The sequence below is a fragment of the Cyprinus carpio genome, chromosome A25 (genome assembly GCF_018340385.1).
Source record: "Cyprinus carpio isolate SPL01 chromosome A25, ASM1834038v1, whole genome shotgun sequence".
NCBI classification, from domain to species: Eukaryota; Metazoa; Chordata; class Actinopteri; order Cypriniformes; family Cyprinidae; genus Cyprinus; species Cyprinus carpio.
In genome coordinates, this window is record NC_056596.1 from 20,533,631 (window position 1) to 20,561,027 (window position 27,397).

Below are 27,397 nucleotides of genomic sequence, written 5' to 3' on the forward strand. Positions count from 1 at the left end.
GCTCTCATAAAAAAAACACAACTTGACCCCAAAGAACTAGCAAATTACAGACTGATCTCGAATCTCCTTTTTCTGTCCAACATACTAGAAAAAGTAGTATCCTCACAATTATATACCTTCTTAGAGAAAAATGGCATCTGTGAGGATTTCCAGTCAGGATTTAGACCGTATCATAGTACTGAGACTGCTCTCCTTAGAGTTACAAATGACCTGCTCTTATCATCTGATCGTGGTTGTATCTCTCTATTAGTGCTATTGGATCTTAGTGCTGCGTTCGACACTATTGACCACACTATTCTTTTGCATAGACTAGAACACTTTGTTGGCATTAATGGAAGTGCATTAGCATGGTTTAAATCGTACCTTTATGACCGCCATCAATTCGTAACAGTGAATGAAGAGGTATCTTATCGATCACAAGTGCAGTAAGGAGTACCTCAAGGCTCAGTACTAGGGCCGTTACTCTTCACGCTTTACATGTTACCCTTGGGAGATATCATCAGGAAACACGGTGTTAGCTTTCACTGTTATGCTGATGATTCTCAGTTCTATATTTCTTCACGGCCCGGCGAAACATACCAATTTGAAAAACTAACGGAATGCATAGTCAATATAAAAAACTGGATGATGAGTAATTTCTTACTACTAAATTCCAAAAAACAGAGGTGTTAATTATAGGACCTAAAACTCTGCATGTAATAACCTAGAACGCTGTCTAAGACTTGATGGCTGCTCTGTCAATTCTTCGTCATCAGTTAGGAACCTAGGTGTGCTATTTGATAGCAACCTTTCTTTAGAAAGCCACGTTTCTAGCATTTGTAAAACTGCAATTTTCCATCTCAAAAATATATCTAAATCATGACCTATGCTCTCAATGTCAAATGCTGAAATGTTAATCCATCCGTTTATGACCTCAAGGTTAGACTATTGTAATGCTCTATTGGGTGGTTGTTCTGCACGCTTAATAAACTCCAGCTGTTCCCAAATGCAGCAGCTAGAGTTCTTACTAGAACCAGGAAGTATGATCATATTAGCCCGGTCCTGTCAACACTGCACTGGCTCCCTATCAAACACTGTATAGATTTTAAAATCTTGCTTATTACTTATAAAGCCCTGAATGGTTTAGCACCTCAGTATTTGAACGAGCTCTTGTTACATTATAGTCCTCCACGTCCGCTCCGTTCTCAAAACTCTGGCAATTTGATAATACCTAGAATATCAAAGTCAACTGCGGGCGGCAGATCCTGCTCCTATTTAGCGCCCAAACTCTGGAATAACCTACCTTACATTTATTTATTTATTTTTATTTATTTATTTATTTATTTTATTATTTATTTATTAGATTTTTAGGCTGAATTAATTAGGTAAACCGGAACCGGGAACAATTACCATAACACCTGATGTACTTGCTACATCATTAAAAGAATGGCATCTACGTTAATATTAGTCTGTTTCTCTCTTATTCCGAGGTCACCATGGCCACCAGATCCAGTCTGTATGCAGATCAGATGGTCACTGCAGTCACCCGGATTATTTGCGTATTCAGCCCAGATGGTGGATCAGCACCTAGAAAGGACCTCTACAGCCCTGAAAGACAGCGGAGACCAGGACTAGAGCCCCAGAGACAGATCCCCTGTAAAGACCTTGTCTCAGACGACCACCGGGACAAGACCACAGGAAACAGATGATTCTTCTGCACAATCTGACTTTGTTGTGGACTGGATTTGAACTGCTGGTTTCGTCTGGTCAGAGGACGAACTGGCCCCCCGACTGAGCCTGGTTTCTCCCAAGGTTTTTTTCTCCATTCTCTCACTGATGGAGTTTTGGTTCCTTGCTGCTGTCGCCTCTGGCTTGCTTAGTTGGGGACACTTCATTTACAGCGATATCGTTGACTTGATTGCAAATGATTGCGAAGATACTATTTAAACTGAACTGAGCTGAATGATGACATCACTGAATTCAATGATGAACTGCTTTAACTGTCATTTTGTATTATTGACACACTGTTTTCCTAATTAATGTTGTTCAGTTGCTTTGACACAATCCGTTTTGTTTAAAGCGCTATATAAATAAAGGTGACTTGACTTGACTAGTAAGCCAATTCTCAAATAACTGCTATGATGGCTTTTCTTTCAATCTTTCAGAACTGTATGGTTGGCCTATCAGGTGATCAGTCACCTGACAGGAAGCAGGAGCACTATAAGAAGAGCAGCATGGCAAACAAACAAGGAGGCCATTCACAGCTTTCACTCACACCTGGACTGTGGAGTTTCTTTTATTGGACTTACCTTTCCGGACACTTGCAGCCACTTGGATTTCACTCAGATTGGATTGTATATACACTGCTGGACACTCACATTGGGACTCAGTTTTTAGGGTATGGACAAAATACCTGTTTCCTTTAACAGACTGAGTCTACCTGGTTTTATTGTGTTGTTTTAAAGTCTTTTATTGTGAACCTGTAAATACACCAATTTTATTAACCGAATTTCTGTTTTATGTCATTCTTTTTACACGTTTTAACTCTCACACAGAGAAATCAGACCCCATTCCAATTTTAGTAACCCAGCCTGCTGGGCTGAGCATTACAGTTCATTTAAGTCATTATTCAACTAATAGCATGTTTATATTAAATTAACACAGTCTAATCCATAATGAGCCTTAATATATTCCGCGTTTAAGCACATGCATTAAGTTTGCCATAAAGCACAGGCTGAAGTAGCCTAATAATTGTGAAAAAGGAGACATTTTAATTATTTATTTATAAACTAATGTTTTCTTGTCCGCTGCAATATGAAATTCACAGTGCTGGATCTCATCTCCACAGTATACTGTACGCGCCTTTAAAGAGATGCATCCTTCACAGATTACATAATCAGGGAGTATTTGTTTTCATTTTGAATTAGTTAGTTTAAAAGTAAACATTTAAAGCTTTCTGTAGATATATTTCTCATGTATGTGAGGCACCCCAATTTTAAGTTATTTCATTATCAGGAAAAAATTCAAGTGATCACTAGGGCGCCTCCCTGTAATGCATGTGTATTAATTTTCCGCACAAACACTTGAATATGAATAGTAATAGAGCACATTTCTTTTAGGTTACAGTATAGGATCCACATTAAAAATAAATCTTCACAAGTCTACAACCGAGACAGATGCAGTTATATATAACATGTAAATTGAAGGCTATTTGATGTTTTAAAAAGATCTAACGGCCAATGCCGCTCCAATTCGTTGATCATTAGTTGTTCTCGATCAAGATTAAACGGATGCATGACTCTTATAAAATTGTTTTAATAAATCTCTTTTGCATTAAATAATAAAGATACAAAGCTGGTTAAATATTATTGTACAATTTATTATTAATTGTTATAGACTGCGATTAGGATTGGATTTTAGTTTTTTGTTTTTGATTTGCATAGTTAATAATTTTTACATGCAATTATACAAAATAAAACCAAACAATTTGTAATGAAGGTAAAATATGTAGATGAATAAGAATAAATGTTGCGCGTAAATCTTGCACTAATATTTTACAGAATATACACACCTGCATTTAAATGCGGCTGCAGTTTTATTTTATTTTTTTTACTTAAATTGTGTGAAAGCAAGTAAAGAAGGCTAACTTTAAAATCACTGAAGTTGTCAATAAATGAAGCTATTTTTTACATAGTGTGCATTTTGTTAATTATAATGAGAGAACTTGAGTTTAGACGTGAGGACGTTTTATTAATCCGTCCATTCTTTAGAGTTTCAGTGATTTAGCTAAATCGTGCAGGTTTAATTTATTCGTTTCTTGTTTTAGTTTGGCCTAAATAATGGGAGAGAAATTATACAGTGCCTCATGTTTTACTAAAATAAAGGAAATAATTTATAAAACACGCAACAATTTTTTAATCAGTGTACAAACTGATGTCAAAATAAAGGACAAGTAACAAATAACAAAGTATGTGCGTGTCAAAAATGTATGCTGTTTTATTAAAGGATTTTTAAAATATTAATTAAAAATGTACTTGTGACAAATATAGGCCTAATATGTGAGAATGTTGACGTTTTGCATATAGATGTAGCCTAGCTCACTAAAATCAGCTTCCACTTTTAATGCTCGGATGAAAAGTAAACCACCATTTCTTTAGGATAATATAACATATTATTCATATTATATAAATAATACTGCACACCTGATAAATGTTTCAAATCTAAAATATGGTGTAATACTGTGTAGCTTAGAGAAAATATAAGCACAAGCTCATATGCTTGACATTTATCCTGCTTGAATTCGTTCTAAGAAATGCACATAACTTCATAAGTAGGCTACTAAATTTTTTATCTGTGAATATTAAATATTTTAACTACAGTGTTTTTCTTTCATTCTCCCTGACTGCAGCCGTCAAATGTAACACATCAGCGAGGCAAAGCTGACGGCTATTTGTGAAAATATTTTTTGCTTTTTGATTTTTTGATATTTTTTGATTTTTTATTTTTTTATTTTTCCCCTCTGTGGGTTTTCTAGGTGAACGAGCAGTAATCTGCAGGCTCACTCATGTACGGCAGTGTTTGCTGGGACTCACAGGATTATGGGTAGTAGTGGGCTCTCTCCTCCGGTCCCGTTGAGTGAGACGGACAGTGAGGCCTCGACAGGCTCGATCAGGTTCTTCAGCAGGACTTTGATCTGGTAGTGAAACACTGAGGAGAGAGTGAGGAGGCGTGTGTGAAGATGGAACAGCTTCCTCTGCGCGTCTGGACTCATTCACACTCACTGACCTCTGTAGGGCGCCTGTGGGCCGGTCCTTAGGTACAGGCCTTTAGCGCTCCTCCCCACGCGCTCGTGCCGCACGTCGTAGCCCAGTGTGTTGCAGCGCATCTGTTTGCAGTCAAGACACAGGCCTTTGTTGAAGGTGCTGTCGTCACGGCAACGGAAGCCTATTATGGGCTGGCTGGCGTTGATGAGGGAGTTGGTGAAGAGTTGGACGGCGCGCTCATGGGCGCATTTAATGGTCTTGGGAACACCTATAATGAGTGTCTGTGTGTAAATGACTGTGTTCACTGCCCTGTGAAATAGCAGGTGAAGCACTGCTGTATTTAGTATGATGGCTCTTGTGCTCTGTCTGTCCTATTTTTAATACCTGGGTTTATGTTAATATGCACTAGACAGATGCATCTGAGTTGAGTTTGCTGTTTCACATAAGTGCCATGTTTTTGTGAGAGTGCGTGCCATTTAACAAAGTTATAGCACTGACAGCCTCATCAGTTTCCCACTGTGCAATGCAAATTCAGACATTTATTAAACTTATTTTCTAGTACAAATATCTAAATATTCTTGAATCAAGATATATTTGCTTAGTTAGCAAAATGACTTAACATATTGAGTTTTGTTTTCTCAAAAATGTATCAAAATTAAGTATGTTTTTGCTTAAATTGAGAAAAAATATTTGTTAGTGGAGCAAGAAAAAATATATTTTTTCCCTTTGAATTAAAAAGATTTTTCTCAGCCCATTGGCACATATTTTTCCTTGTTTTAAACAAAAACTTAAAAATGTTTTTATAATTTTTTCATAAAGCACTACTAAATTAATATTGTACATCATTTTGGCAATCAAGCAAATTTATCTTGATTCAAAAATATATTGAGATTTTTACTGGGGAAAAAATACAGAGGAAGAAAACCATTTTTTTGCAGTGATATTTTTATACATGTCTTATATATTATTTTATTTATGATATATTTTCTATCAATTTCAGTTACAATTTAGTCATTTTGTTGTTGTTTTATTTTGTCATTTGTATTAGATTAAAAACAACAAAAACTAAGAATGTCTGTATAGTTTTTTTTATTTATTTTAGTACAAGCTAAACAAATGATGTTGCTTTAGAAACTAGTTTAAAATAAATTTAAGATCATTTAATTTTATTTTATTTTATTTCAATATTTACTTTATTTCAAGTAATGAAAATTTATATATATTTACTTATAGTGTAAGTTTTAGTTAATATATTTTAATGGTTTATATTTAGTTAATATATGATATAATAAGCCTGCTGTGCACTATAAGCTTCTGTCATCTACACAAATTCCTGATTCAGCTGTTTTTGATTCTGATTCATCGTTTAAAAACACATCCTGAGATGTCCAGTTAGAATGGCCTGTTCAATTCATCATCTAAATAAATGCAAATGAATCCTGTTAAATGATCGTATATTTTTGCCGGTGGATCTGTGCGTTGGGTTCAGTCGTACCTTGCAGGCCGTACTGGAAAACGTTGCTGTAAATGTCCAGCATCTTGCAGCCGGGCTGAAAGGAGCCTCCGTTGGGGTAGAAGTCCACGTGAGCAACGCTCTGCTTTATTCCCAGTCCCGGCATGATGCTGGAGCCGGTGAAGGTGTGGATGGCGTCCACAAACTGAGCGTCGTCCGGAGACAGTCTGTCAAACGCTGGCTGACCTTCAAAGTGTGGCCCGGCCGGATCCAGACCTGCATCACACACACACACACACACACACACACACACACACACAGCACACTGTCATTGGTCTTTCACTGGCCGGAAGAGCATATGTGTTCTCAAAGTTTCATCGAGACTCAGTGATTTCATCTCTGAAAGCTGCTCATCAGACGCTGGTGGAGAATGCGGGCATCTTTCTAGAAACCACAGTAACTCTGAAGGAAGTTTCAGACTGAATCATGTCAGGATCTTCACTTCTTCATTCCAGTTATATCAGCCGTTATAAACAGATCAGCGCTCAGATGAACAGCGGCTTTCATGTAAGTCTGAGACGGAGTGACAGTCATTGAGATGAATGGGAAGCTTAAGCTCTGATAAATGCTGTTTGATTTTGTGTTTGGCTGCATCTTACCAGTAATGCGGCCAACTTTCCTCAGTCCTCTGAAATGACTTCCTGCGAATCCGGCCACATGCGCTCCCAGACTGTAGCCAATCAGATGGACATCATCCATGGAGAGCTGCGTCACTTCCTGTCGAGAGAGGAAGTGCTGTCTGGACTCAACAGTTCACTCAGGCCCTGTCCACACGAACGCGGTTATTTTTCGATGTGGTTTGGCCGTTCATTCACACGCAAACGCAGCACCAGGTCACTGAAACCGAAAACTCCTGCCAGGGTGAAGACTTTCAAAAACTCAGGTTGCAGTGTTATTGTGCAGACCGCGAAACAGGAGTTTTTGAGATTATATCGCCACCTGTTGGTTTGGCATGCTCTTGACACTGCTTCAAAGCATGCGTTTATGTTATCATGTGGATGGAGATTTTTTAAAATGGAAGAAGGAAAAACTCTGTTTTAAAAATGCCCATATACGTGTGGACATGGCCTTAGACACTGACGCACATACAGTACAGACTCTTTTCACAGACTGTGATGATGATGATTTCCACAGTTATCCACACGATAAATCTAGTGAAGTTTTTCATATTTTAATTAATGTACATATTTTAAACACTACACTGTTATATTATCTTTGGGTTACACTTTATTTCGATAGTCCACTTTAGACATTCTACTAACTATAAGTAACTTTGTAACTACATGTCACATGTGTCAACCATTGATTTGCAACTACATGTCTACTAACTCTCAGAGTAGACTGTTAGGGTAGGGTTAGGGTTTGTGTTAGGGGTAGGTTAAGGGTTAGTATAAGTTGACAATAAGTTGACAAAGAAAGGGTTAGAAGAGATTAAGCAGACAGTCTACTAATACTCTACTAACTGCTAGTTGACATGTAGTTGCAAAGTTATTTACTGTTAGTAGAATGTCTAAAGTGGACTATCAAAATAAAGTGTTGCCTATCTTTGACATTAAATCATAACGTTCTGGCAAAGGTTCTCTCAAGGTTATGAACAAACGTTCTTCCAGTAACATTAACAGAATGTTTGTTCAAAGTTATCTGGTCTTTTAAAAATGTTCTCAAAATATTATCTTTCATGGACTGTTTTTTTTTCTGAAATGTGTTGGATGTTTATCTATCTTTTTTTAATGTTACTGTTTGTTTAGAGAACAGTCTAAAGTAACATTCCTGTAATGTTTGCAAAATGATAAAACTGAATGTTTCCTTAAACTCTCGCAAAAAAAAACCCAAATAAAATAAATAAAGTTAAAGTTTTTCAGACATTTTGGACGTTCAAAGAACATTCAGAAATAATGTTTTCAGAACTTAATGGAAACATTAGCAAACCATTCTCAGAGCATATTATTGTTAGCTGGGTTAATCAATCTCTCCAAACTTTTTTTTTTTTAATTCATAGAATTGTCATTTTGGATTTCTCTACTTTTGCTTTAGGAGCAAATGGGAACACAAAAAATATATTTGTTGTTTGTGTTCACCACTATACAAGTTTACCCAGCTCTGAGGACTTCCGCTTCGGAGAACTCTTAAATAATGTCTTGCTTTTTTGAAGCAGTGGGTTTGGTTAAGCAAATGTTTCCGCTGAAGATCTTCATTACCTCCAGCCATCTGAGCAGCACGGCCACGTCCTGCCCCACCTGTCTGCTGTTCTTGGCTGCGATTGGATACGGCTGAAGGGCCAGCTTCCTCCAGTCGCTGATGAGCACGTTGACCCGCCCCAGCCGGACCTTCAGTGCAGAAGCCAGATTGAAGATCCATGGCTCCATGCGTCCATTCATCTGAGACCAGCAGGAAGAGCTGACGTCATTCACACAGAAACATGTGGCAAAACAAAACCACTGCTCAAAGCCTTTGCCAATTTCCTCCTTTCAAGGAAATTTCTGTCTGCACTACATGTTTGTTGACACATGAACTGAGTCGTCTAACAGCCAGTGAACACAGATTTTTCAACGCCAAATCTCCTGAGAAACCCTACATGGCTGTTAGTTGTGTAAAGCGCTCTACTGTTCTACATCATTAGATCTGATAGAAAGTGGTTTCTGTAGGTTAGGTGTGGTCTTCTGTGTTGTGTTGATCAGAGTTTATCTCACCGTCCAGCCGTGTATAATCAGCACCAGCGGGTCGCTTCGGTTGTAGGCACATCTGTGGAGGGTTTCGGACCTGAATGGGACCACGGCGCAGGTCTCCTCAAACACGCTCCCCTCGTGGAACAGATGGAAGCTGGACTTCAGCACTGTCTTCACTGGAGGAGTGCTGAGTGTCTCTGCTAAAATTAAACCCAGATGTGTAATTTCAGAGCATGAAACCCCATCCCATCATGCCGTCCTGCGGCTTTCTGGACTTTCTGTTTCAAACATTCAAAAAGCTACTTTGAGAACATGCAATTATACATTGAAGTTTGCCATGCAAGCCTAAAATAAGAGGTCCATCATATGCTCTCAGCCAGTCTGTGTTTCAGGAAACATGTTCTGACCTGTGAAGTTTGCGTCTCCTCTCACAGGCGCTGTGACAGCACTCATGAGGAGCAAAGCGCTCAGGACTCTCATGATCATCTGAAGGGTTTAGGAGTTTCTCCGGTGGATCTGCGTCTGCTCTGCTGCTCGAGGACAGAAGTCTGACTGAAGAGCTGCTGAAGTGAGAGAGAGACAGGGCGGAGCCTGAGTGACTCTCTGCTCTGATTGGCTGCTGGTTCTGGCACCATTTGAGGAGGGAAAGTACAGTGGGTTAGTTGGAAAGACAAAACCTACCTCTAAATGTTCAGAAGTTTTGATTGATCTCCGTTAGATGAGCAAATGCTTCTCCTGCATCAGCTCTCCTTCAGAAGAATAACGTCTCAGATGTGAGAGGAAGTGCTGAGAGCTCATTTCACTCTGATCAGGGTCTGAATGAGCGTCTGATTCATTGTTTTACTGAAAATAGATCATAACCATCGCCTGAGATCAAGTCAGTGCTTGTCTCAAACACACTTCCAGTAAGTTGAAAGTGAAGCAACATTTAACTTTATCACACTTACTGAAGTAATTTGACACTGAGCAAGAAATTATATTCCTTGAAAAAGTAGCATTTTAGAAAAAAAAAAACAATTTTTACTAAAAGCAACACTAACCCTAACTATCATGCACTGCTTTAAAACAAAGTTTAAAAATAAAAAAAGTAAAAAAAATATTTTCAGTTTAAAAACTACAGGCAGTGGCATTCTTAAATGGGTGGCATCAAGAGGCACAAACTGCTACTAAAATATCATTGGTCCTCCACACTACGACTGGCCATCACCATGTCAGAGGAGGCACCTTCAAGAAAGCACAGTTAAATTAAGCACATTTGATGACAAGTCATTCTGTTGTTAAATGTCAAACTAGCTGTACACCATGTGGACCAGTGTAATCTGGACTGAACAGGGAAGGTTTAATAACATTACACAAAGTCCTGTGTCATGTCTTCAATGCATGTGTTAAATGATATAGAAATGAAAATAAAAGACTAAAATAAAAACCAAAACTGAAATGAAATGAACTGTAAAACTAAAGCGAACAAACACACTTGGTAAAATAATTAAAAATTTAAAAAGCTAGACAATAATTAAACAGACATAAAAACTAAAACTAAATTAGAAAGTCATATAATAACTTTTAATAATTATAACATGACATTTGTTCATTCAGAGACGCTGCTTCAGTGTTATGAATGTCTTCATCTGTCATTCACCCTCAGTAGACAGCAGCAGATTTGTCCAGGCATGAACCGAATCTCCACATGCAAGCATCTGATGTGTGTTTGTAAGCAAGACACATCTGCTGTAAAAGTTCAGCAAAAGTTCAGTTTATTTCAGCAAAAAGCACAATATACAGTTGAAGTTGCAGGATTTCATTACAAAAGATCTACTTTTTATGAAAGAAATTCAAAAACAAAAAGGCAATAACAGAAGCCTGATCTACAAACACAATAGAAACATAAATATCAACAAGGTGAAATAAAACTTAACATGAAAACTCAACAATGGTGATCTAGTGGAACATTTTTTGCAGCTCTTCATGACCAACGCTAATCTCTGGCGTGAACCATTAGATTGATGCGTGTGACATGACAGTCGTGCTCAAACAAGCATGTTTGTCAGGTGGTTTCATGATCAATGTCGTCAGTCAGTGTGCTTTAATCTGGACAGAACTGCTGACGGTGATCCTGATGCGTTCCATCACTTTAAAGGAATAAACAGCCATTGACTCGATTGTTCTGGGTCCAGTGTAATATTAACCCATCAGCAAAATACAATCGGATGTTATGTGCAGTGGAAGATTACGGGACAGACGTGAAGCTAGTATTTAGTTAAAGCACTTACATGAATCAATCAGTTAAATCCCGTTAATTATTTGAGTTGTGAAGTGTCTAAATGAGGTGGATGAAGGTCGCTGATGTCACTGATGAGTTTACTCTTGTAAACAGCGTATGAAAATGAGTTTACCGGCTTAACTTGGTCACAACGGGAATTCTGCTGGTCTTGGGTTTCTAGCTCATGTTGATCATCTCGTATTTGTCCTTCAGGCTGCTGTCCTCGTCTTCCTCCTCAACCTCTTCCTCAGGTTCTTTGTGAGATTTGTCATTGTGGTTGGAGTGATGAAGCTCAATCAACAGGAAGTAGATCACAGCACCGGCGACACCCCCTACCAACGGCCCGGCAACAGGGATCCACCACCAGTAATCTGCAGTGCTGCACACACACACAGCAATATATCACCAAATGATTACAAAATATCACTGAACCATTATAACAGATCACAGAAATATCATGATGTAACACCAAATCATCATATCACTCAATCATCACCAAACCATCACAATATATCACTAAAATCATCATAGCACAGAAGCATCGCAATATATCACAGAATTATCATAATATAACACCAAATCATTAAAGAGATCGTGAACTGACTTTTTAAAATTATTTTTACTGTTCTCTGAGGTCCACTTATTATGTTATCATCATAATTCAGAAGTAATAGGTTATTTTCTGTCCTGTTTTGACCCCTCCTCTGAGCGCTCTGTTTGAATAGGTGCGGATTGTAGACCCGGAAGTAAACGCCCACGTGATTGGGTAACAATTGTGTGTATTTAACAGCTACATCCTTCATAGATGGACACTGCTGTGATTTAGATTAAAACCGCATAAATACTCACTTCATATCAAACGATCTGTAATAACAGACAAAGTAAGAGTGATCATTAAATAAAAACAGTTTCTCACACTCGTTAGATGCGACATTACTGTCAGATCCAGCATAGTCGCACAGCATCGTCTTTTAGTTTCAATCTTTCTGAAAATCCTGCGTTGAATTTTTCCTTGTCTGTAAACGAATCTGCAGTAAAATGAAGTAAACAACGGACCTAGTTTTTACTGATTTGGTCTGGAACTTAACTAAAAATAAAGTTCATCCACTCTTTCCTAATGTTGGGATCAGAAGGAAGGAGATGACTTTTCCACAGCTTGGCACTGAACAGCGTCTTGTTGTCTTCGGAGCATCTCTATCATTCAGTTTCTGTGTTGACCTGCGTTTGCCTCTCATTATTTACACTGCATGCATGAATCGGTGGGTGGGGCTAAAACAGCCTGCGTTTGCCTCTCATTATTTACACTGCATGCATGAATCAGTGGGCAGGGATTGATGGTGATTTGTGTAGGAGGGGTTTTTGATGATTATTTGTTGATGGGGGGTTTATTTACACTATTTGTTGTTTTGGCGGAATTTTGCTTCAATACAAGCTGTTTTAGACTAACAAGAAAGTTTTGAGTTCTGAAACTTAGAGGATGTTTTTATAATACAATTACCTCTATATGTCAAAAGATCAAGGGAATTCTGATTTCTCAGTTCAAGACCCCTTTAAATTATATATATTTATTTTATATTTTTTTTTTATATTTATATATATATATATATAATATTTTTATATATATATTATATTTTTTATTATTTTTTTTTTTTTTTATTTTAATTTGTGCTCTGTAACCCATCCAAGTGCGCACACACACCCACACACAGTGCACACACACACTGTGAACACGCATTCAGAGCAGTGGGCAGCCGTATTGCTGCGGTGCCCGGGGAGCAGTTGAAGGATTGGACTGGAGGCTCAAGGGTCTCAACTCAGTCGTGGTATTGAGGGTGGAAGAGAGCTCTGTACATTCACTCCCCCCACCAACAATTCCTGCCGGGCCTGAGACTCAAACCTGCAACCTTCGGGTTACAAGTCCGAGTCTCTTACCATTAGGCCATGACTGAATCATCATAATATATCACCAAATTATCATAACACAGAATCATTATAATGCATCACCAAATCATACCAAATCATCATATCACTGAATCATTGTCAAACCATCACAATACATCACTAAAATCATCGTAGTATATCACAGAATCATCACAAAATACAGTATAACCAAATCGTCACAATATATCAACAAACCATCACAATATATAAATACAAATCATCACAATATGTCAAGTCACCTTTATTTATATAATGCCTTTAACAATACAGATTGTGTCAAAGCACTTTACAGTATTAAATAGAAAAATAGTGTGTCAATAATGCAACATGACAATAGTAAACACTCAATATTCAATTAAAGGCAGTTCATCATTGAATTCAGTGATGTCATCATCCAGTAGGGCTGTGCGATATTGAAGAAAAATGCGATATGTGATACCTTGTTAAAAAATGTGTTATTTGATATGCGATACGATATTACTTAAAGTGTGTTAAATCAATTTCAATTATATTTTAAAGTATTTAAAAATTAAAATTATATGATAAATTTGTTTCACATTCTTTCTTGGAAAAGAACGGATCCGGTATAATGATACACATCCGATTTCTTTCTCAGCTGTTTACATTCATTTAAAACATAACTGACTGCGTTTACTAGAATGATCGTCGAGACGGGTACTTTTGACGTAATTCTGTGTGTATGTGTCTGTAGGAGGAGATGCGAAATGAGAGACGAATTTCAAGTTTCAAGTTTCTCTTTTTATTGTCTCCCTTAGGAGAAATTTGTCTTAGGCAACCGGGAGAGCAGATCAAACACACACACACACACACACACACACACACAAAAATAAATAAATAAAATAAAAAATTACACCATTACAAAACGTATAGAATTCCTACACAATCCTAATAATACACCAACATTACATTGTTACCCATCACACTACCCTCACCCACACAACAATTTCAATCACTTATTCAATAATTTAACAGATAATGGAATTAGAGAAAATTTGTATCTATTCAGCTTACAGATTGAAACCCTATATCTCCTGCCTGAGGCATTAGCTCATACTCCTTATGGAGAATATGGCTTGGGTCACCAATAATTTTAAGACTCTGCTTCCTAACAGACCTCTGAAATATGTCCTGAAGAGAAAGTGGAGACAACATGCCAATTATTTTTACAGCTCTTGTAACCATATTTTGAAGTTGTGACCTAAGTTAAACAGTCAAATTGCCAAACCATATTGTAAAACCATAACATATTATAGATTCAATAGCTGATCTGTAAAACAGTAACATGATAGTTTTATCCACCCCATAAACCCTGAGCCTTCTCAGAAAATGCAAGCGCTGACTAGCTCGTGTACAAACATAGTCCACATGATGACTCCATTGCAGCTGAGAATCAAAGTAGATACCTAAATACTTATATGTTGTTACCTGCTCAACTTCCTCCTTATTAACCACTTCCACTTCCACATAACACAATATCTGGAAGTAGAGTATTAAATGCTGAACTCAGATCCATAAGCATCACTCTAACATAAGCTGCAGGATTTTCAAGGTATTTAATATAAAGTATTCAAAGCATCTTCTGCACTCCTATTTTCTTTATACGCAAATTGATAAGGGTCTAATTTATACAGTTCATTCTCTCTCAAGTTCTCTGAAACAATATGGTGACACAATACGAATCAACTCGGTGTTTGCGTGCCATCTGAAACATGTCTCTGTGTATATGCGCGTGTTTTGCATGTGTGCAGCAGAACTGAAGAGACGCTGTGCGAGATGCGGCTTGTGCACGCCCTTCAGGTATGAGTCAGACAGCAAGACGAGACGGCAAAGAGTTGTTTTCTGCAACTTATTGCACTTTTTAACGTCAAGCAGTTCCCTGCTATATGCGTCAAACTAAACTTTGACCTTTTGCAACGTTTTGATTTAAGGAGCCTATTAATAAAATAATTCAGATATCGCACGCCCTTGCGATATGCATATTGCGATATTTAGATTTACGATATTTCAATAATTTTGATATATCGTGCAGCCCTATCACCCAGCTCAGTTCAGTTTAAATAGTATCTATGCAAACAAGTTGACGATATCGCTGGATATTAAGCAAGCCAGAAGTGACAGCAGCAAGGAACCAAAACTCCATCAGTGAGAGAATGGAGAAAAAACCTTGGGAGAAACCAGGCTCAGTCGGGGGGCCAGCTCTCCTCTGGCCAGATGAAACCAGCAGTTCAATTCCAGGCTGCAGCAAAGTCACATTGTGCAGAGGACTCATCTGGTTCCTGTGGTCTGGTCCCAGTGGTCGTCTAGGAGACAAGGTCTTCACTGGGGCTCATCTAGTTGTCCTGATCTCAGCTGACATTCAGGGCTGTTGAGGTCATCTCTAGGTGCTGATCCACCATCTGGGCTGGATACAGACTGGATCCAGGTGACTGAAGTGACCATCTGATCTGGATAAAGACTGGATCTGGTGCGCTGGTGACCTTGGAATAAGAAATAAACAGACTAATATTAGTGTAGATGGCATTCTTCTAACGATGTAGCAAGTACATTGGGTGTTATTGGAAGTGTTTCCAGTTCCAGTTGTCCTAATTAATGCAGCCTAAAAATTATTTAACGGATTTGAATATTTAAAATGTGTTAGTGTGTTATTTGTAAGCCAGGTTAAAGAGATGGGTCTTTAATCTAGATTTAAACTGACAGAGTGTGTCTGCCTCCCGAACAATGTTAGGTAGGTTATTCCAGAGTTTGGGCGCTAAATAGGAGAAGGATCTGCCGCCCGCAGTTGACTTTGATATTCTAGGTATTATCAAATTGCCAGAGTTTTGAGAACGGAGCAGACGTGAAGGATTATAATGTAACAAGAGCTTGTTCAAATACTGAGGTGCTAAACCACTCAGGGCTTTATGGGTAATGATAAAAATTTTAGGGTTTTTTAGATGTTTGGTAGGTTTTAAGTTCTGTGTTGTGTTTGATGGGGTGATATTGTAGTACTTCCTGGTTCTAGTAAGAACTCTAGCTGCTGCATTTTGGACCTTATTAAGCGTGCAGAACAACCACCCAATAAAGCATTACAATAATCTAACCTTGAGGTCATAAACGCATGGATTAACATTTCTGCATTTGACATTGAGAGCATAGGTCGTAATTTAGATATATTTTTGAGATGGAAAATGCAGTTTTACAAATGCTAGAAACTTGGTTTTCTAAGGAAAGATTGCTATCAAATAGCACACCTAGGTTCCTAACTGATGACGAAAAAGTGACGGAGCAGCCATCGAGTCTTAGACAGTGTTCTAGGTTATTGTGTGCAGAGGTTTTAGGTCCAGTAATTAACACCTGTTTTTTTTTTTTCAGAATTTAGCAGTAAGAAATTACTCATCATCCAGTTTTTTTTTTTATCGACTATGCATTACGTTTATATATACAGTTATATAGAGCTTAGTGTCATCAGCATAACAGTGAAAGCTAACACTGTGTTTCCTGATAATCTCTCCAAGGGGTAACATGTAAAGCGTGAAGAGTAATGGCCCTAGTACTGAGCCTTGAGGTACTCCATACTGCACTTGTGATCGATATGATACCTCTTCATTCACTGCTACGAATTGATGGCGGTCAGATCAGTATGATTTGAACCATGCTAATGCACTTCCATTAATGCCAACAAAGTTTTCTAGTTTATGCAAAAGAATGTTGTGGTCAATAGTGTAGAACACAGTGCTAATATCCAGTAGCACTAATAGAGAGATACAATCACAATCAGATGATAAGAACAGGTCATTTGTAACTCCAAGGAGAGCAGTCTCAGTACTATGATACGGTCTAAATCCTGACTGGAAATCCTCACAGATACCATTTTTCTCTAAGAAGGAATGTAATTGTGAGGATACTACCTTAATCTTCTTTAAGCGAAAAAGAGCAACCATATCTAAAATGCTAGAAAAGAGAGAGTCCATAGTTTCTGTTACATCATTAAGTTGTTCTGAGCTATTGGATATGCTGAGTGTCACACCCCAGACTTATTATGTTGTGTTTTCCCTGCATGTGTTCCATTCCCCATGTTCTGTGTGACCCAGTTTCTTTCCCTCATTAATTGATTAGTTCCCAGGTGTGTCTGATTAGTTCCCAGGTGTGTCTCCTTAGTCCCTTGTTAGCTTGTCTTTAAAACCCATGTCTGTTCAGTCTGTGTTTGTCGGGTCTACCAGTTACATACGTGTGTTTTCCTCTTGTGGTCCTTGTTGGATTTACCCCTGTGTTGGCTTAATAAAGACTCTCTCGATTATTGTTCCTTCCGGCAGCGTAGCATGACACTGAGGAATTGAGATAAATCAGGAAGATTACTTACAAAGCAGTCTTTTGTGGCAGAAGTGATGGTTCTACCATACTTGAAACAAGGATTAGAATTTACAATTTTAGCTACAGTATATGAAGTTTCCACAAGACTAAATAAAGATCTGAGATATCATCGCTTGGCTGCATAATTTCAACACCATCAACATCAATTCCATGTGACAGTATTAAATCTAGAGTATGATTTCAACAATGAGTAGGTCCTGTGACGTGTTGTCTAACCCCAGTAGAGTTCAGAATGTCTATGAATGCTGATCTCAATGCATCTTTTTCATTATCAACATGGATATTAAAATCTCCAAAAAATTGTAACTTTATCTGCAGCCAACACTAACTCGGATGTAAAATCAGCAAACTCTTTAATAAAGTCTGTATGGTGCCCTGGTGGCCTGTATACAGTAGCCAGTACAAACATCACAGTGGATTTATCATTAACGTGTTTCTCTGAATAATGTTATATGAAGCACCATTACTTCAGACGAGTTATACTTGAAGCCTGCCCTCTGAGAAATCCTGAAAACATTGTTATAAATTGAAGCAACACCTCCCGCTTTACCTTTTGGACGTGGCTCATGTTTATAACAGTAATCTTGGGGTGTAGACTCATTTTAAAATAATGTAATCATCAGGTTTTAGCCAGGTTTCTGTCAAACAGAGCACATCTAGGTTTTGATCAGTGATCATATTATTTACAAAAAGTATTTTTGTAGAAAGGGACCTGATGTTCAATAAACCAAGTTTTATCATTTGTTTATCCCTATTACATTTTTTATTTGTTGAACGTCAATTAAATTGTTACTCTTAAATTGGTTTGGACGTTTTTTGTATTTTCTAGTTCGGGGAACAGACACAGTCTCTATAGTGTGATATTTAGGTGAAAGAGTCTCTATGTGCTGAGAATTAACTGACTTCTGTGACGCGAGGCGGCTAGCAGACGGTCGTTTTAGCCAGTCTGTCTGCTTCCTGACCTGGGCCCCAGTTAGTCAAGTACAAACTCTAAGACTATGTGCCATATTACTACACAGAAGAGCAGCACCACCCCAGGAGGGATGAAGACCATCTCTTTTCAACAGGTCAGGTTTGCCCCAAAAACTCGTCCAATTGTCTATGAAACCTATGTTATTCTGCAGGCACCACTTAGACATCCAGCCATTGAGTGATGACAATCTGCTATGTACAGTATCTCTATGGAGTCAAAATAATGCCGTAGGTTTACCACTTAAACAATAAAGTTTTGCAAAAGAAAATAATAAGTTTTGCAAACGAAAATTAAAGTATTGAGGAAAATAATTTTGCTTTTGCAAACAAAAATAAAGAATTGCAAAACATAAATGATTACCGCGCGAAAGCAATGATTTGCAATACATATTTTCCATGGTCATGTCTATTATTTTATTTGCAACACTGATTTTATTTTGCGTGTCAGTCTAGTTTGAGCGTGCGCTGCAGTTTTTCCTGTGCGCTTAATTTTTCTGCGCGTCTCGCTTTGTGGCGCTGTTTTGACGTGGGGGTGGAGTCAAGGGGCAGGGGCGTGTACAACATGCCTCCCTGGAAGTGACGTCATCGGCCCGAGACGCAGCTCACTGATCCAGGTACTGTCATGATGAGCAGATGCATGCGAGTGGATCGCGCTCCTTTTATTCACTAGCATTAAAACATGCATGGTTTAGTTTTATAAACTTTATTAACAATGTATATGTGTATTAGCAGCGTTTGCTCAAGTTCAAGAAGTTGTTTCCATGCACATCTGCTGTTTATTTCTCTCGATGTGCACTCTTTTTTACTGGCATAAAATTGGCTTGACGTTGGACGTTCGATATTCGCAAATCTAGGGACCGTCTCTAAAGTTACATGCGAAACTACTATACACTTCTCTAACGTCATCATAGCATGCAAGGGAGAATGACTAACAGTCATGAAAACAACTGTTAACCTGTTCATCCAGGTGTCAACTATAATGCACACCTTTTATATTTTTTTGATAATTATTAAAATAAACTGTAAAATAATGTGTAACAATATTGCTACTTTTCATTACCAAATGGACGGTTAAACACTAATTTAAAGCTCAAATGAAAAATAGCAATATTTTACATATGATTTACAGTTTATTTGAATAATTATGAAAAATATGAACGGTGTGCATTATAGTGGACACGAAGATGAACACTTTACAGTATGTTTTATGAAAGTGAGTCATTCTGTTCAAATGCTATTGAGCTTTAAATTTGTATTTAAGTGCATTCGGTAATGAAAAGTAGCAATATGTTTTACATATGATTTACAGTTTATTTGAATAATTATGAAAAAATATGAATGGGTGTGCATTATAGTTGACACCAAGATGAACACTTTACAGTATGTTTTATGGAAAGTGAGTCATTCTGTTCAAATGCTATTGAGCTTCAAATTATGGCATATTTTAAATTTGAGCCCATTCGGTAATGAAAAATTTAAAATATTTTACATTTGATTTACAGTTTTTATTTTAATAATTATCAAAAAAATATATATAGGTGTGTATTATGGTTTGCATTTTGGTTGACAGTTAACAGTTGTTTTTATGACTGTTAGTCATTCTCATCCTTGCAATGCTATTGACGTTAGATATGTGTATAGTAGTTTTTGCATGTAACTTTAGAGACGGTCCCTAGATTTGCGAATATCGAACGTCCAACGTCAAGCCAACTATATGCCAGTAACACACTTTTATAGCATTAAAATGTGTATTGTTTCATATGGTTAACTGCATGTGGTATTAACAGTGTTTGTTTAAGATCTCTTAACCCTGTGGGAGGACGCCAGCGCACAGAAGCGTTCGTTGTTCACATTAGTTCAGAGTTAGCCTACTGCTAGTTTTAATGTAAAATTATGCAATTCACTTCATAAACTATAAACGTACATCATTAAAGAGGTCTACGACTCAAGTTTATATCGAATCTCGACTTCGTTTTTCATTTACATAACTCCTGGCATAAATTAATAAATGACTGTCATTGTAAGATAAAAAAAAAAATGAAGCTCGAATCTTTTTGGTTTAATTTTTCCCATGAGTTTAATGCATAAACAAACCCGCGTGACCATAGCAACCTGAGATTATCAGAGATGATCAAATATTTTTATCCATCCCTCAGTCCGTTGATCGTGTATTTTATGTAATATATGTGCATATAAGGCTTTTATTATTTTTATCATTATATAATATATAATATATCCAAGTGGATGCTGCACACTGCTGGTGGTTGAGGAGAGACCCTCCACATGATCGTACAGCGAATTGGGTGTACAACAATACATTTATAAAGCGCTATATAAATGCATCATTCATTTATTCATATAGGCTAACCGTATATAATAATTGATAATACCATTATATTAAATAGGGCTATATTTTTATATTTATTGTTATGCTTATTTCCCCTTTTAATTCGTGTATTGCTTACCTAATTAACGTTCTTTGTTTAAATTAGTGTTTTCATATTACAAATGAAAACTAGCGAATTATTCATTTATAATTCTAGTATTTCTTATTATAGGGTTATTGTTAAATTCATCCTCTAAAGTGCACTTCCAGTAAAAAAAATCTTTATTGGCATGTTGGGCTTTTACAGTATAGGCTTTTATTTACAAAAACTCTTCAGGGCTGCGTTTTGCCAAAAGCATCGTTAAAACTAGCAGTAACTCTGAATTAATGTGAACAAAGAACGCTTCTGTGCGCTGGCGTCCTCCACAGGTTAAGAGATTTTAAACAAACACTGTTAATACACATGCAGTTAACCAAAATGAAACAATACACATTTTAAATGCTAGAAAAGTGTGCACATCGAGAGAGAGAAATAAACAGCAGATGTGCATGGTACAACTTCTTTTAACTTGAGCAAACGCTGCTAATACACATAGGCTATACATTTGTTAATAAAGTTAATAAAACGAAACCATGCATGTTTTAATGCTAGCGAATAAAAGGAAGCGATCCACTCGCATGCATCTGCTCATCATGACAGTACCTGGATCAGTGAGCTGCGTCTCGGGCCGATGACGTCACTTCCAGGGAGGCATGTTGTACACGCCCCTGCTCCTTGACTCCACCCCCACGTCAAAACACGCGCCACAAAGCGAGACTCGCAGAAAAATGAAGCGCACAGGAAAAAACTGCAGCGCACGCTCACAACTAGACGGACACGCAAAATAAAATCAGTGTTGCAAATAAAATTGTAAATATGATCATAGAAAATATGTATTGCAAAAATCATTGCTTTCGCACGGTATTATTTATGTTTTGCAATTCTTTATTTTTGTTTGCAAAAAGCAAAAATTTTTATTTTTGTTTACTTTATTCTTTATTTTCTTTTTTAAATTTTTTTTTTTTTGTGTGTGTTTTTGTTTTTATTTTGTATATATATTTATCATGGTAAGGGTGGGGGGGGAGGGGACCAGAGCATATTACAGTGTCTGACATTGTGCTTGCAAGTTCACACAGCTCTTTAATGTTATTTTTAGTGATCTCCGACTGGCGAAATCGAACATCATTAGCATCGGCATGAATAACAATCCTACTGTATTTACGTTTAGCATTAGCCAGCACTTTTAAATTTGCCAAGATGTCAGGCACTCTGGCTCCCGGTAAACATTGGATTATGGTGGATGGTGTCTCTATTTTTACGTTTCGTACAATAGAATCGGCAATAACTTTGCAGTTGATCAGGTTTCTCACGTGATCAGGTTTCTGAGTGGGGAGAACCTATTTAATGTTTTAATTGGAATGGAAGAGCTGTGTTTTTACCCGCGGCTATGCTGCCTCACAATCACCCAATCTCCCTGCTGCAGAGGCTCTGTAACCAGAACTGAACAATGTACAGGTTTCCTTGAGCTAGTCACATCCAAAGCCGTATCTAGAGCCCTCACATTCTTACTGTCCTCAATTAAAGTTTGGATGAGTGTTTCAAATCACAGGACTCCCTAAGGCACATCCAAAGTTGTATCTAGAGCCCTCACATTCTCACAGTCGTTGTCAACAGTGTGTGTTATTGTGGGATTTTATCTTAAGTAGCAATTGTCTTTTTTTCTCTACTGTGACGTCTATCCGAGTGAAAAGTCATCTGAAATGAGAGGGCGGGACTTGATTTCGTCCTTCGGGAATTGATTGGATTGTTGGAAGTTGGGGTGTTGCTAACAACATGGAGGCAGATCTGAATGCCAGTTTGCATGATTTCTCTCCACTGGATTCACCGACGACACCCTAGCATGAAGAAATCTTTTATTTATTGAGGAAGACGACGACGGGGATGATCAATGGCACAAAGCATACCAAACAGCACGTGTGCGAGAGAGAGAGAGAGAGAGAGAGAGAGAGACTGCCTGAATGACTGAGCGCGTCCTACATCAGGTTAATTCATATTCATTAAAAAAAAATAAAAAATAGTTTGTGATGTCCTAAGAGTAATGTTTGGTAATATTTGAATATCATTTCAATTTTAAAGGGTAGCGTGATTTCATGGTGACTTTAAACAATAGTTGTGACAAGCGGTGCAAACAACAATAGCAGGAGAAGAAGCCTACTCACCATGATTGAAGAATGATTCTTACTTACCACTGTTGTTTGATGAACTTGTGAAAAACGGCGCACATGAGAGAAGAAATGGGCCAAGAGAAAAAAGAAAACCGTAATAGACGTGAATAGAAATGCGAATGGAAACTTGAATGACAAGCTAACCGGCTAACAAATGCTAACACGCTGTATGCGCGCTGCACTCGCGATTTAAAATTTAAAGTGAACGGTCACATTAGTCAGATTAGTTTGATAGATAATAGCGGATATTTGGTGGGAATTACATTTATATTTTATCACTTTAAACAACAGAGAGTGATAGTAAGATAGAGATTCAACAGAAAAGTGAAGCTACATAGAGCTACAATCACAAACCACTTGGCAGCACGCAGACCTGAACTGTTACAATATATCAAAGAATTGTCACAATATATCACCAAACCATCACAATATATCACTAAATATCATCACAATATATCACCAAAACATTACGATATATCACAGAATCGTCACAATATGTCACCAAATCATCATAATATATCACCAAATTATCATAAATTATCACTGAACCATTGCAATATATCACAGAATCATCATATTATAACAATGAATCATTATATTACCAAATCATCATAATATTTATATCCCCAAATCATCACAACTTATCACAAAATCATCGTAATATATCACTGAATCATCACAATATATCACAAAATCATTATATCACCAAATCATCATAAAATATCACTGAACCATTACGATAAATCACAGAATCATCATAATATAACACTGAATCATTATATCACCAAATCATCATAATATATTCCCAAATCATCATAACATATCTCCAAATCATCATAATATATCACTGAATCAACCATATATCTCCAAATCATCATAATATATCACTAAATCATCATAATATATAACAGAATCATCACGATACATAACCAAATCGTCACAATATATCACTAAAAATCATTACAATATATCACAGAATCATCACTACATATCACCAAATAATCACAAGATATCACTGAGTCGTCACAATATATCACCAAATCATAATATATCACTGAACCATTACAATATATCACACACTCATCATAATAAAACACCTTTAAGATCTTTAAGATCTTAAAGATAAGATGGAGCTTGATTGTTAAGAGCTTTAAAAACAAACAACAGAATCTTAAACTGAACTCTAAAATGGAACGGAAGCCAGTGAAGTGAAGCTAAAATTGGAGTGACATGGTCATATTTCTTTGCCCCAGTAACCAGCCTTCTAGCTGCATTTTGTACCAACTGGAGGAGAGAAAGTGATGACTGGGGAAGACCTGAGTACAGTGAATTACAGTAATCTAAACGTGAGGTAATAAAAGCATGAATAACCTTCTCCAAATCCTGAAAACCTCCAAATATATCACCAAATCATCATAATATAATGCTGAATCATTATATCACCAAATCATATACCTGAAATTCATTACATAATCATCATAATATCATGATATAGTCATGATCAATATAATACTGAATCATTATATCACCAAACCATATCACAGAATCATAATATATCATAAATCATATCACCAGACATAAAGTGACGTGACATTCAGCCAAGTATGGTGACCCATACTCAGAATTCGTGCTCTGCATTTAACCCATCCAAAGTGCACACACACAGAGCAGTGAACACACACACACTGTGAACACACACCCGGAGCCTTGCTCAAGGGCACCTAAGTCATGGTATTGAAGGTGGAGAGAGCACTGTACATGCACTCACCCCACCCACAATTCCTGCCGGCCCGAGACTTGAACTCACAACCCTTCGATTGGGGGTCCAACTCTCTAACCATTAGGCCACGACTTCCCTAAACAGCATTCCCTGACCGGGAATCGAACCCGGGCCGCGGCGGTGAGAGCGCCGAATCCTAACCACTAGACCACCAGGTTATTATCATAACACTAAATCATTATAATACAGATACTTCTCAATAAATTAAAATGTCATGGAAAAGTTCATTTATTTCAGTAATTCAACTCAAATTGTGAAACTCGTGTATTAAATAAATTCAATGCACACGGACTGAAGTAGTTTAAGTCTTTGGTTCTTTTAATGATTTTGTCTCAAATTTAACAAAAACCCACCAATTCACTCAACAAATTAGAATACTTCATAAGACCAATAAAAAAAAAAAAAAAAAAGTGAATTTTTGGTCTTCTGGAAAGTATGTTCATTTACTGTACATGTACTCAATACTTGGTAGGGGCTCCTTTTGCTTTAATTACTGCCTCAATTCAGCGTGGCATGGAGGTGATCAGTTTGTGGCACTGCTGAGGTGGTATGAAGCCCAGGTTTCTTTGACAGTGGCCTACAGCTCATCTGAATTTTCTCTTCTTTTGTTTCTCATTGTCCTCTTGACAATACTCCATAGATTCTCTCTGGGGTTCAGGTCTGGTGAGTTTGCTGGCCAGTCAAGCACACCAACACCATGGTCATTTAACCAACTTTTGGTGCTTTTGGCAGTGCGGGCAGGTGCCAAATCCTGCTGGAAAATGAAAAAAAAAAAAGCATCTTCAAAAAGCTGGTCAACAGAAGGAAGCATGAAGTGCTCCAAAATTTCTTGGTAAACGGGTGCAGTGACTTTGGTTTTCAAAAAACACAATGGACCAACACCAGCAGATGACATTGCACCCCAAATCATCACAGACTGTGGAAACTTAACACTGGACTTCAAGCATCTTGGGCTATGAGCTTCTTCACCCTTCCTTCAGACTCTAGGACCTTGGTTTCCAAATGAAATACAAAACTTGCTCTCATCTGAAAAAAGGACTTTGGACCACTGGGCAACAGTCCAGTTCTTCTTCTCCTTAGCCCAGGTAAGATGCCTCTGACGTTGTCTGTGGTTCAGGAGTGGCTTAACAAGAGGAATACAACAACTGTAGCCAAATTCCATGATAAGTATGTGTGTGGTGGCTCTTGATGCCTTGACCCCAACCTCAGTCCATTCCTTGTGAAATTCACTCAAATTCTTGAATCGATTTTGCTTGACAATCCTCAGAAGACTGTGGTTCTCTCGGTTGTGCTTCCACACTTTTTCCTTCCACTTAACTTTCTGTTAACATGCTTGGATACAGCACTCTGTGAACAGCCAGCTTCTTTGGCAATGAATGTTTGTGGCTTACCCTCCTTGTGAAGGGTGTTAATGATTGTCTTCTGGACAACTGTCAGATCAGCAGTCTTCCGCATGATTGTGTAGCCTAGTGAACCAAACTGAGAGACCATTTTGAAGGCTCAGGAAACCTTTGCAGGTGTTTTGAGTTGATTAGCTGATTTGCATGTCACCGCATTCTAATTTGTTGAGATAGTGAATTGGTGGGTTTTTATTAAATGTGAGCCAAAATCATCACAATTAAAAGAACCAAAGACTTCAGTCTGTGTGCACTGAATTTATTTAATACACGAGTTTCACAATTTAAGTTGAATTACTGAAATAAATGAACTTTTTCACAACATTCTAATTTATTGAGAAGCACCTGTACATCACCAAATCATCCTAATACTGTATTTGACCAAATCATCATATCACTGATTCATCAATATCATTAAAATCATCATATTTACCACAGAATCATCACAATATATCTATAAAAATCATCACGATATTTGACAGAGTCATCACGATACATCAGTGAATATATCAATGAAATCAATGGTTGGATAACTTGAATCAACTGATAGATGATTGTTGAAGTGCTACAAGCATGGCCGGCCTTATCATTGGGCTTGAGTGGGCTGCAGCCCATGGCCTTCGCCTTGTAGGGGGCCCCGCCTTTGCCCGTTTACATTTGTTTGATTTGTTTGTTATATGCCAGTCAGAATTCAGAAATTATTTGCTGCATTTCCACTGTGCATGCGAGATCTTAACGGGCCAGCCGGGACTAAAGCTTCGACCTTCTAGGCCACAATCAAACAGCATAAACTGGTATTTAGGATTATTTCACGTCTGCACTGATTGGTTTGTTATCACATGGCTACTTTAAACAGCTCCATTAAGCCTTTAGCCCCAAAGAGCACACATTTATAAAGATAATGATAAATTCTCAAATGTTCAAACCTCATTTCTTTACAGAGGATGATTTTATATTAATATATTAATGTTCCACTAAATATCATCCACTAAATATCATCTGATGAGTTTTGAGCGCTCTCTCGTCTTACTGCCATTACACATAGTGGGGAAGAAATGTCATCAAAATGATTTTAAATAAACAAAAAATAGCAATTGCATTTTGATTTAATTTAATTTCTGTTTTATAACATAGCTATGCCTATTAGCCTATCACACAACTAGA

General features: G+C 37.5%; 2 protein-coding genes and 1 non-coding gene across 4 annotated transcripts in view; all 3 read right to left on the bottom strand.

The window, feature by feature from the left end:
* LOC109104917 (hepatic triacylglycerol lipase) overlaps positions 1–9,487 on the bottom strand; it is a 15,956-nt gene extending 6,469 nt beyond the window's left edge. The window contains exons 1-7 of one of the 2 annotated variants that reach the window (XM_042715851.1): positions 9,329–9,487; positions 8,946–9,121; positions 8,454–8,633; positions 6,855–6,972; positions 6,238–6,471; positions 4,765–5,010; positions 4,572–4,686 (exon numbers count right to left, since the gene is read on the bottom strand). In XM_042715851.1, the coding sequence (XP_042571785.1) occupies positions 4,572–4,686; positions 4,765–5,010; positions 6,238–6,471; positions 6,855–6,972; positions 8,454–8,633; positions 8,946–9,121; positions 9,329–9,407 (1,148 nt within the window). In that variant the 5' untranslated portion in view covers positions 9,408–9,487. The remainder of the gene's footprint in view (positions 1–4,571; positions 4,687–4,764; positions 5,011–6,237; positions 6,472–6,854; positions 6,973–8,453; positions 8,634–8,945; positions 9,122–9,328) is intronic. The other variant, XM_042715852.1, reaches the window with a different exon arrangement.
* A 1,174-nt stretch (positions 9,488–10,661) lies between these two features.
* The window catches only part of aqp9a (aquaporin 9a), a 48,453-nt gene continuing 31,717 nt past the window's right edge, over positions 10,662–27,397 (bottom strand). The window contains exon 6 of the mRNA XM_042715854.1: positions 10,662–11,560. Within this exon, the coding sequence (XP_042571788.1) occupies positions 11,359–11,560 (202 nt within the window). The 3' untranslated portion in view covers positions 10,662–11,358. The remainder of the gene's footprint in view (positions 11,561–27,397) is intronic.
* On the bottom strand, positions 24,921–24,994 carry trnae-cuc. Its single transcript has one exon. It is a non-coding gene; the product is annotated as a tRNA-Glu (tRNA).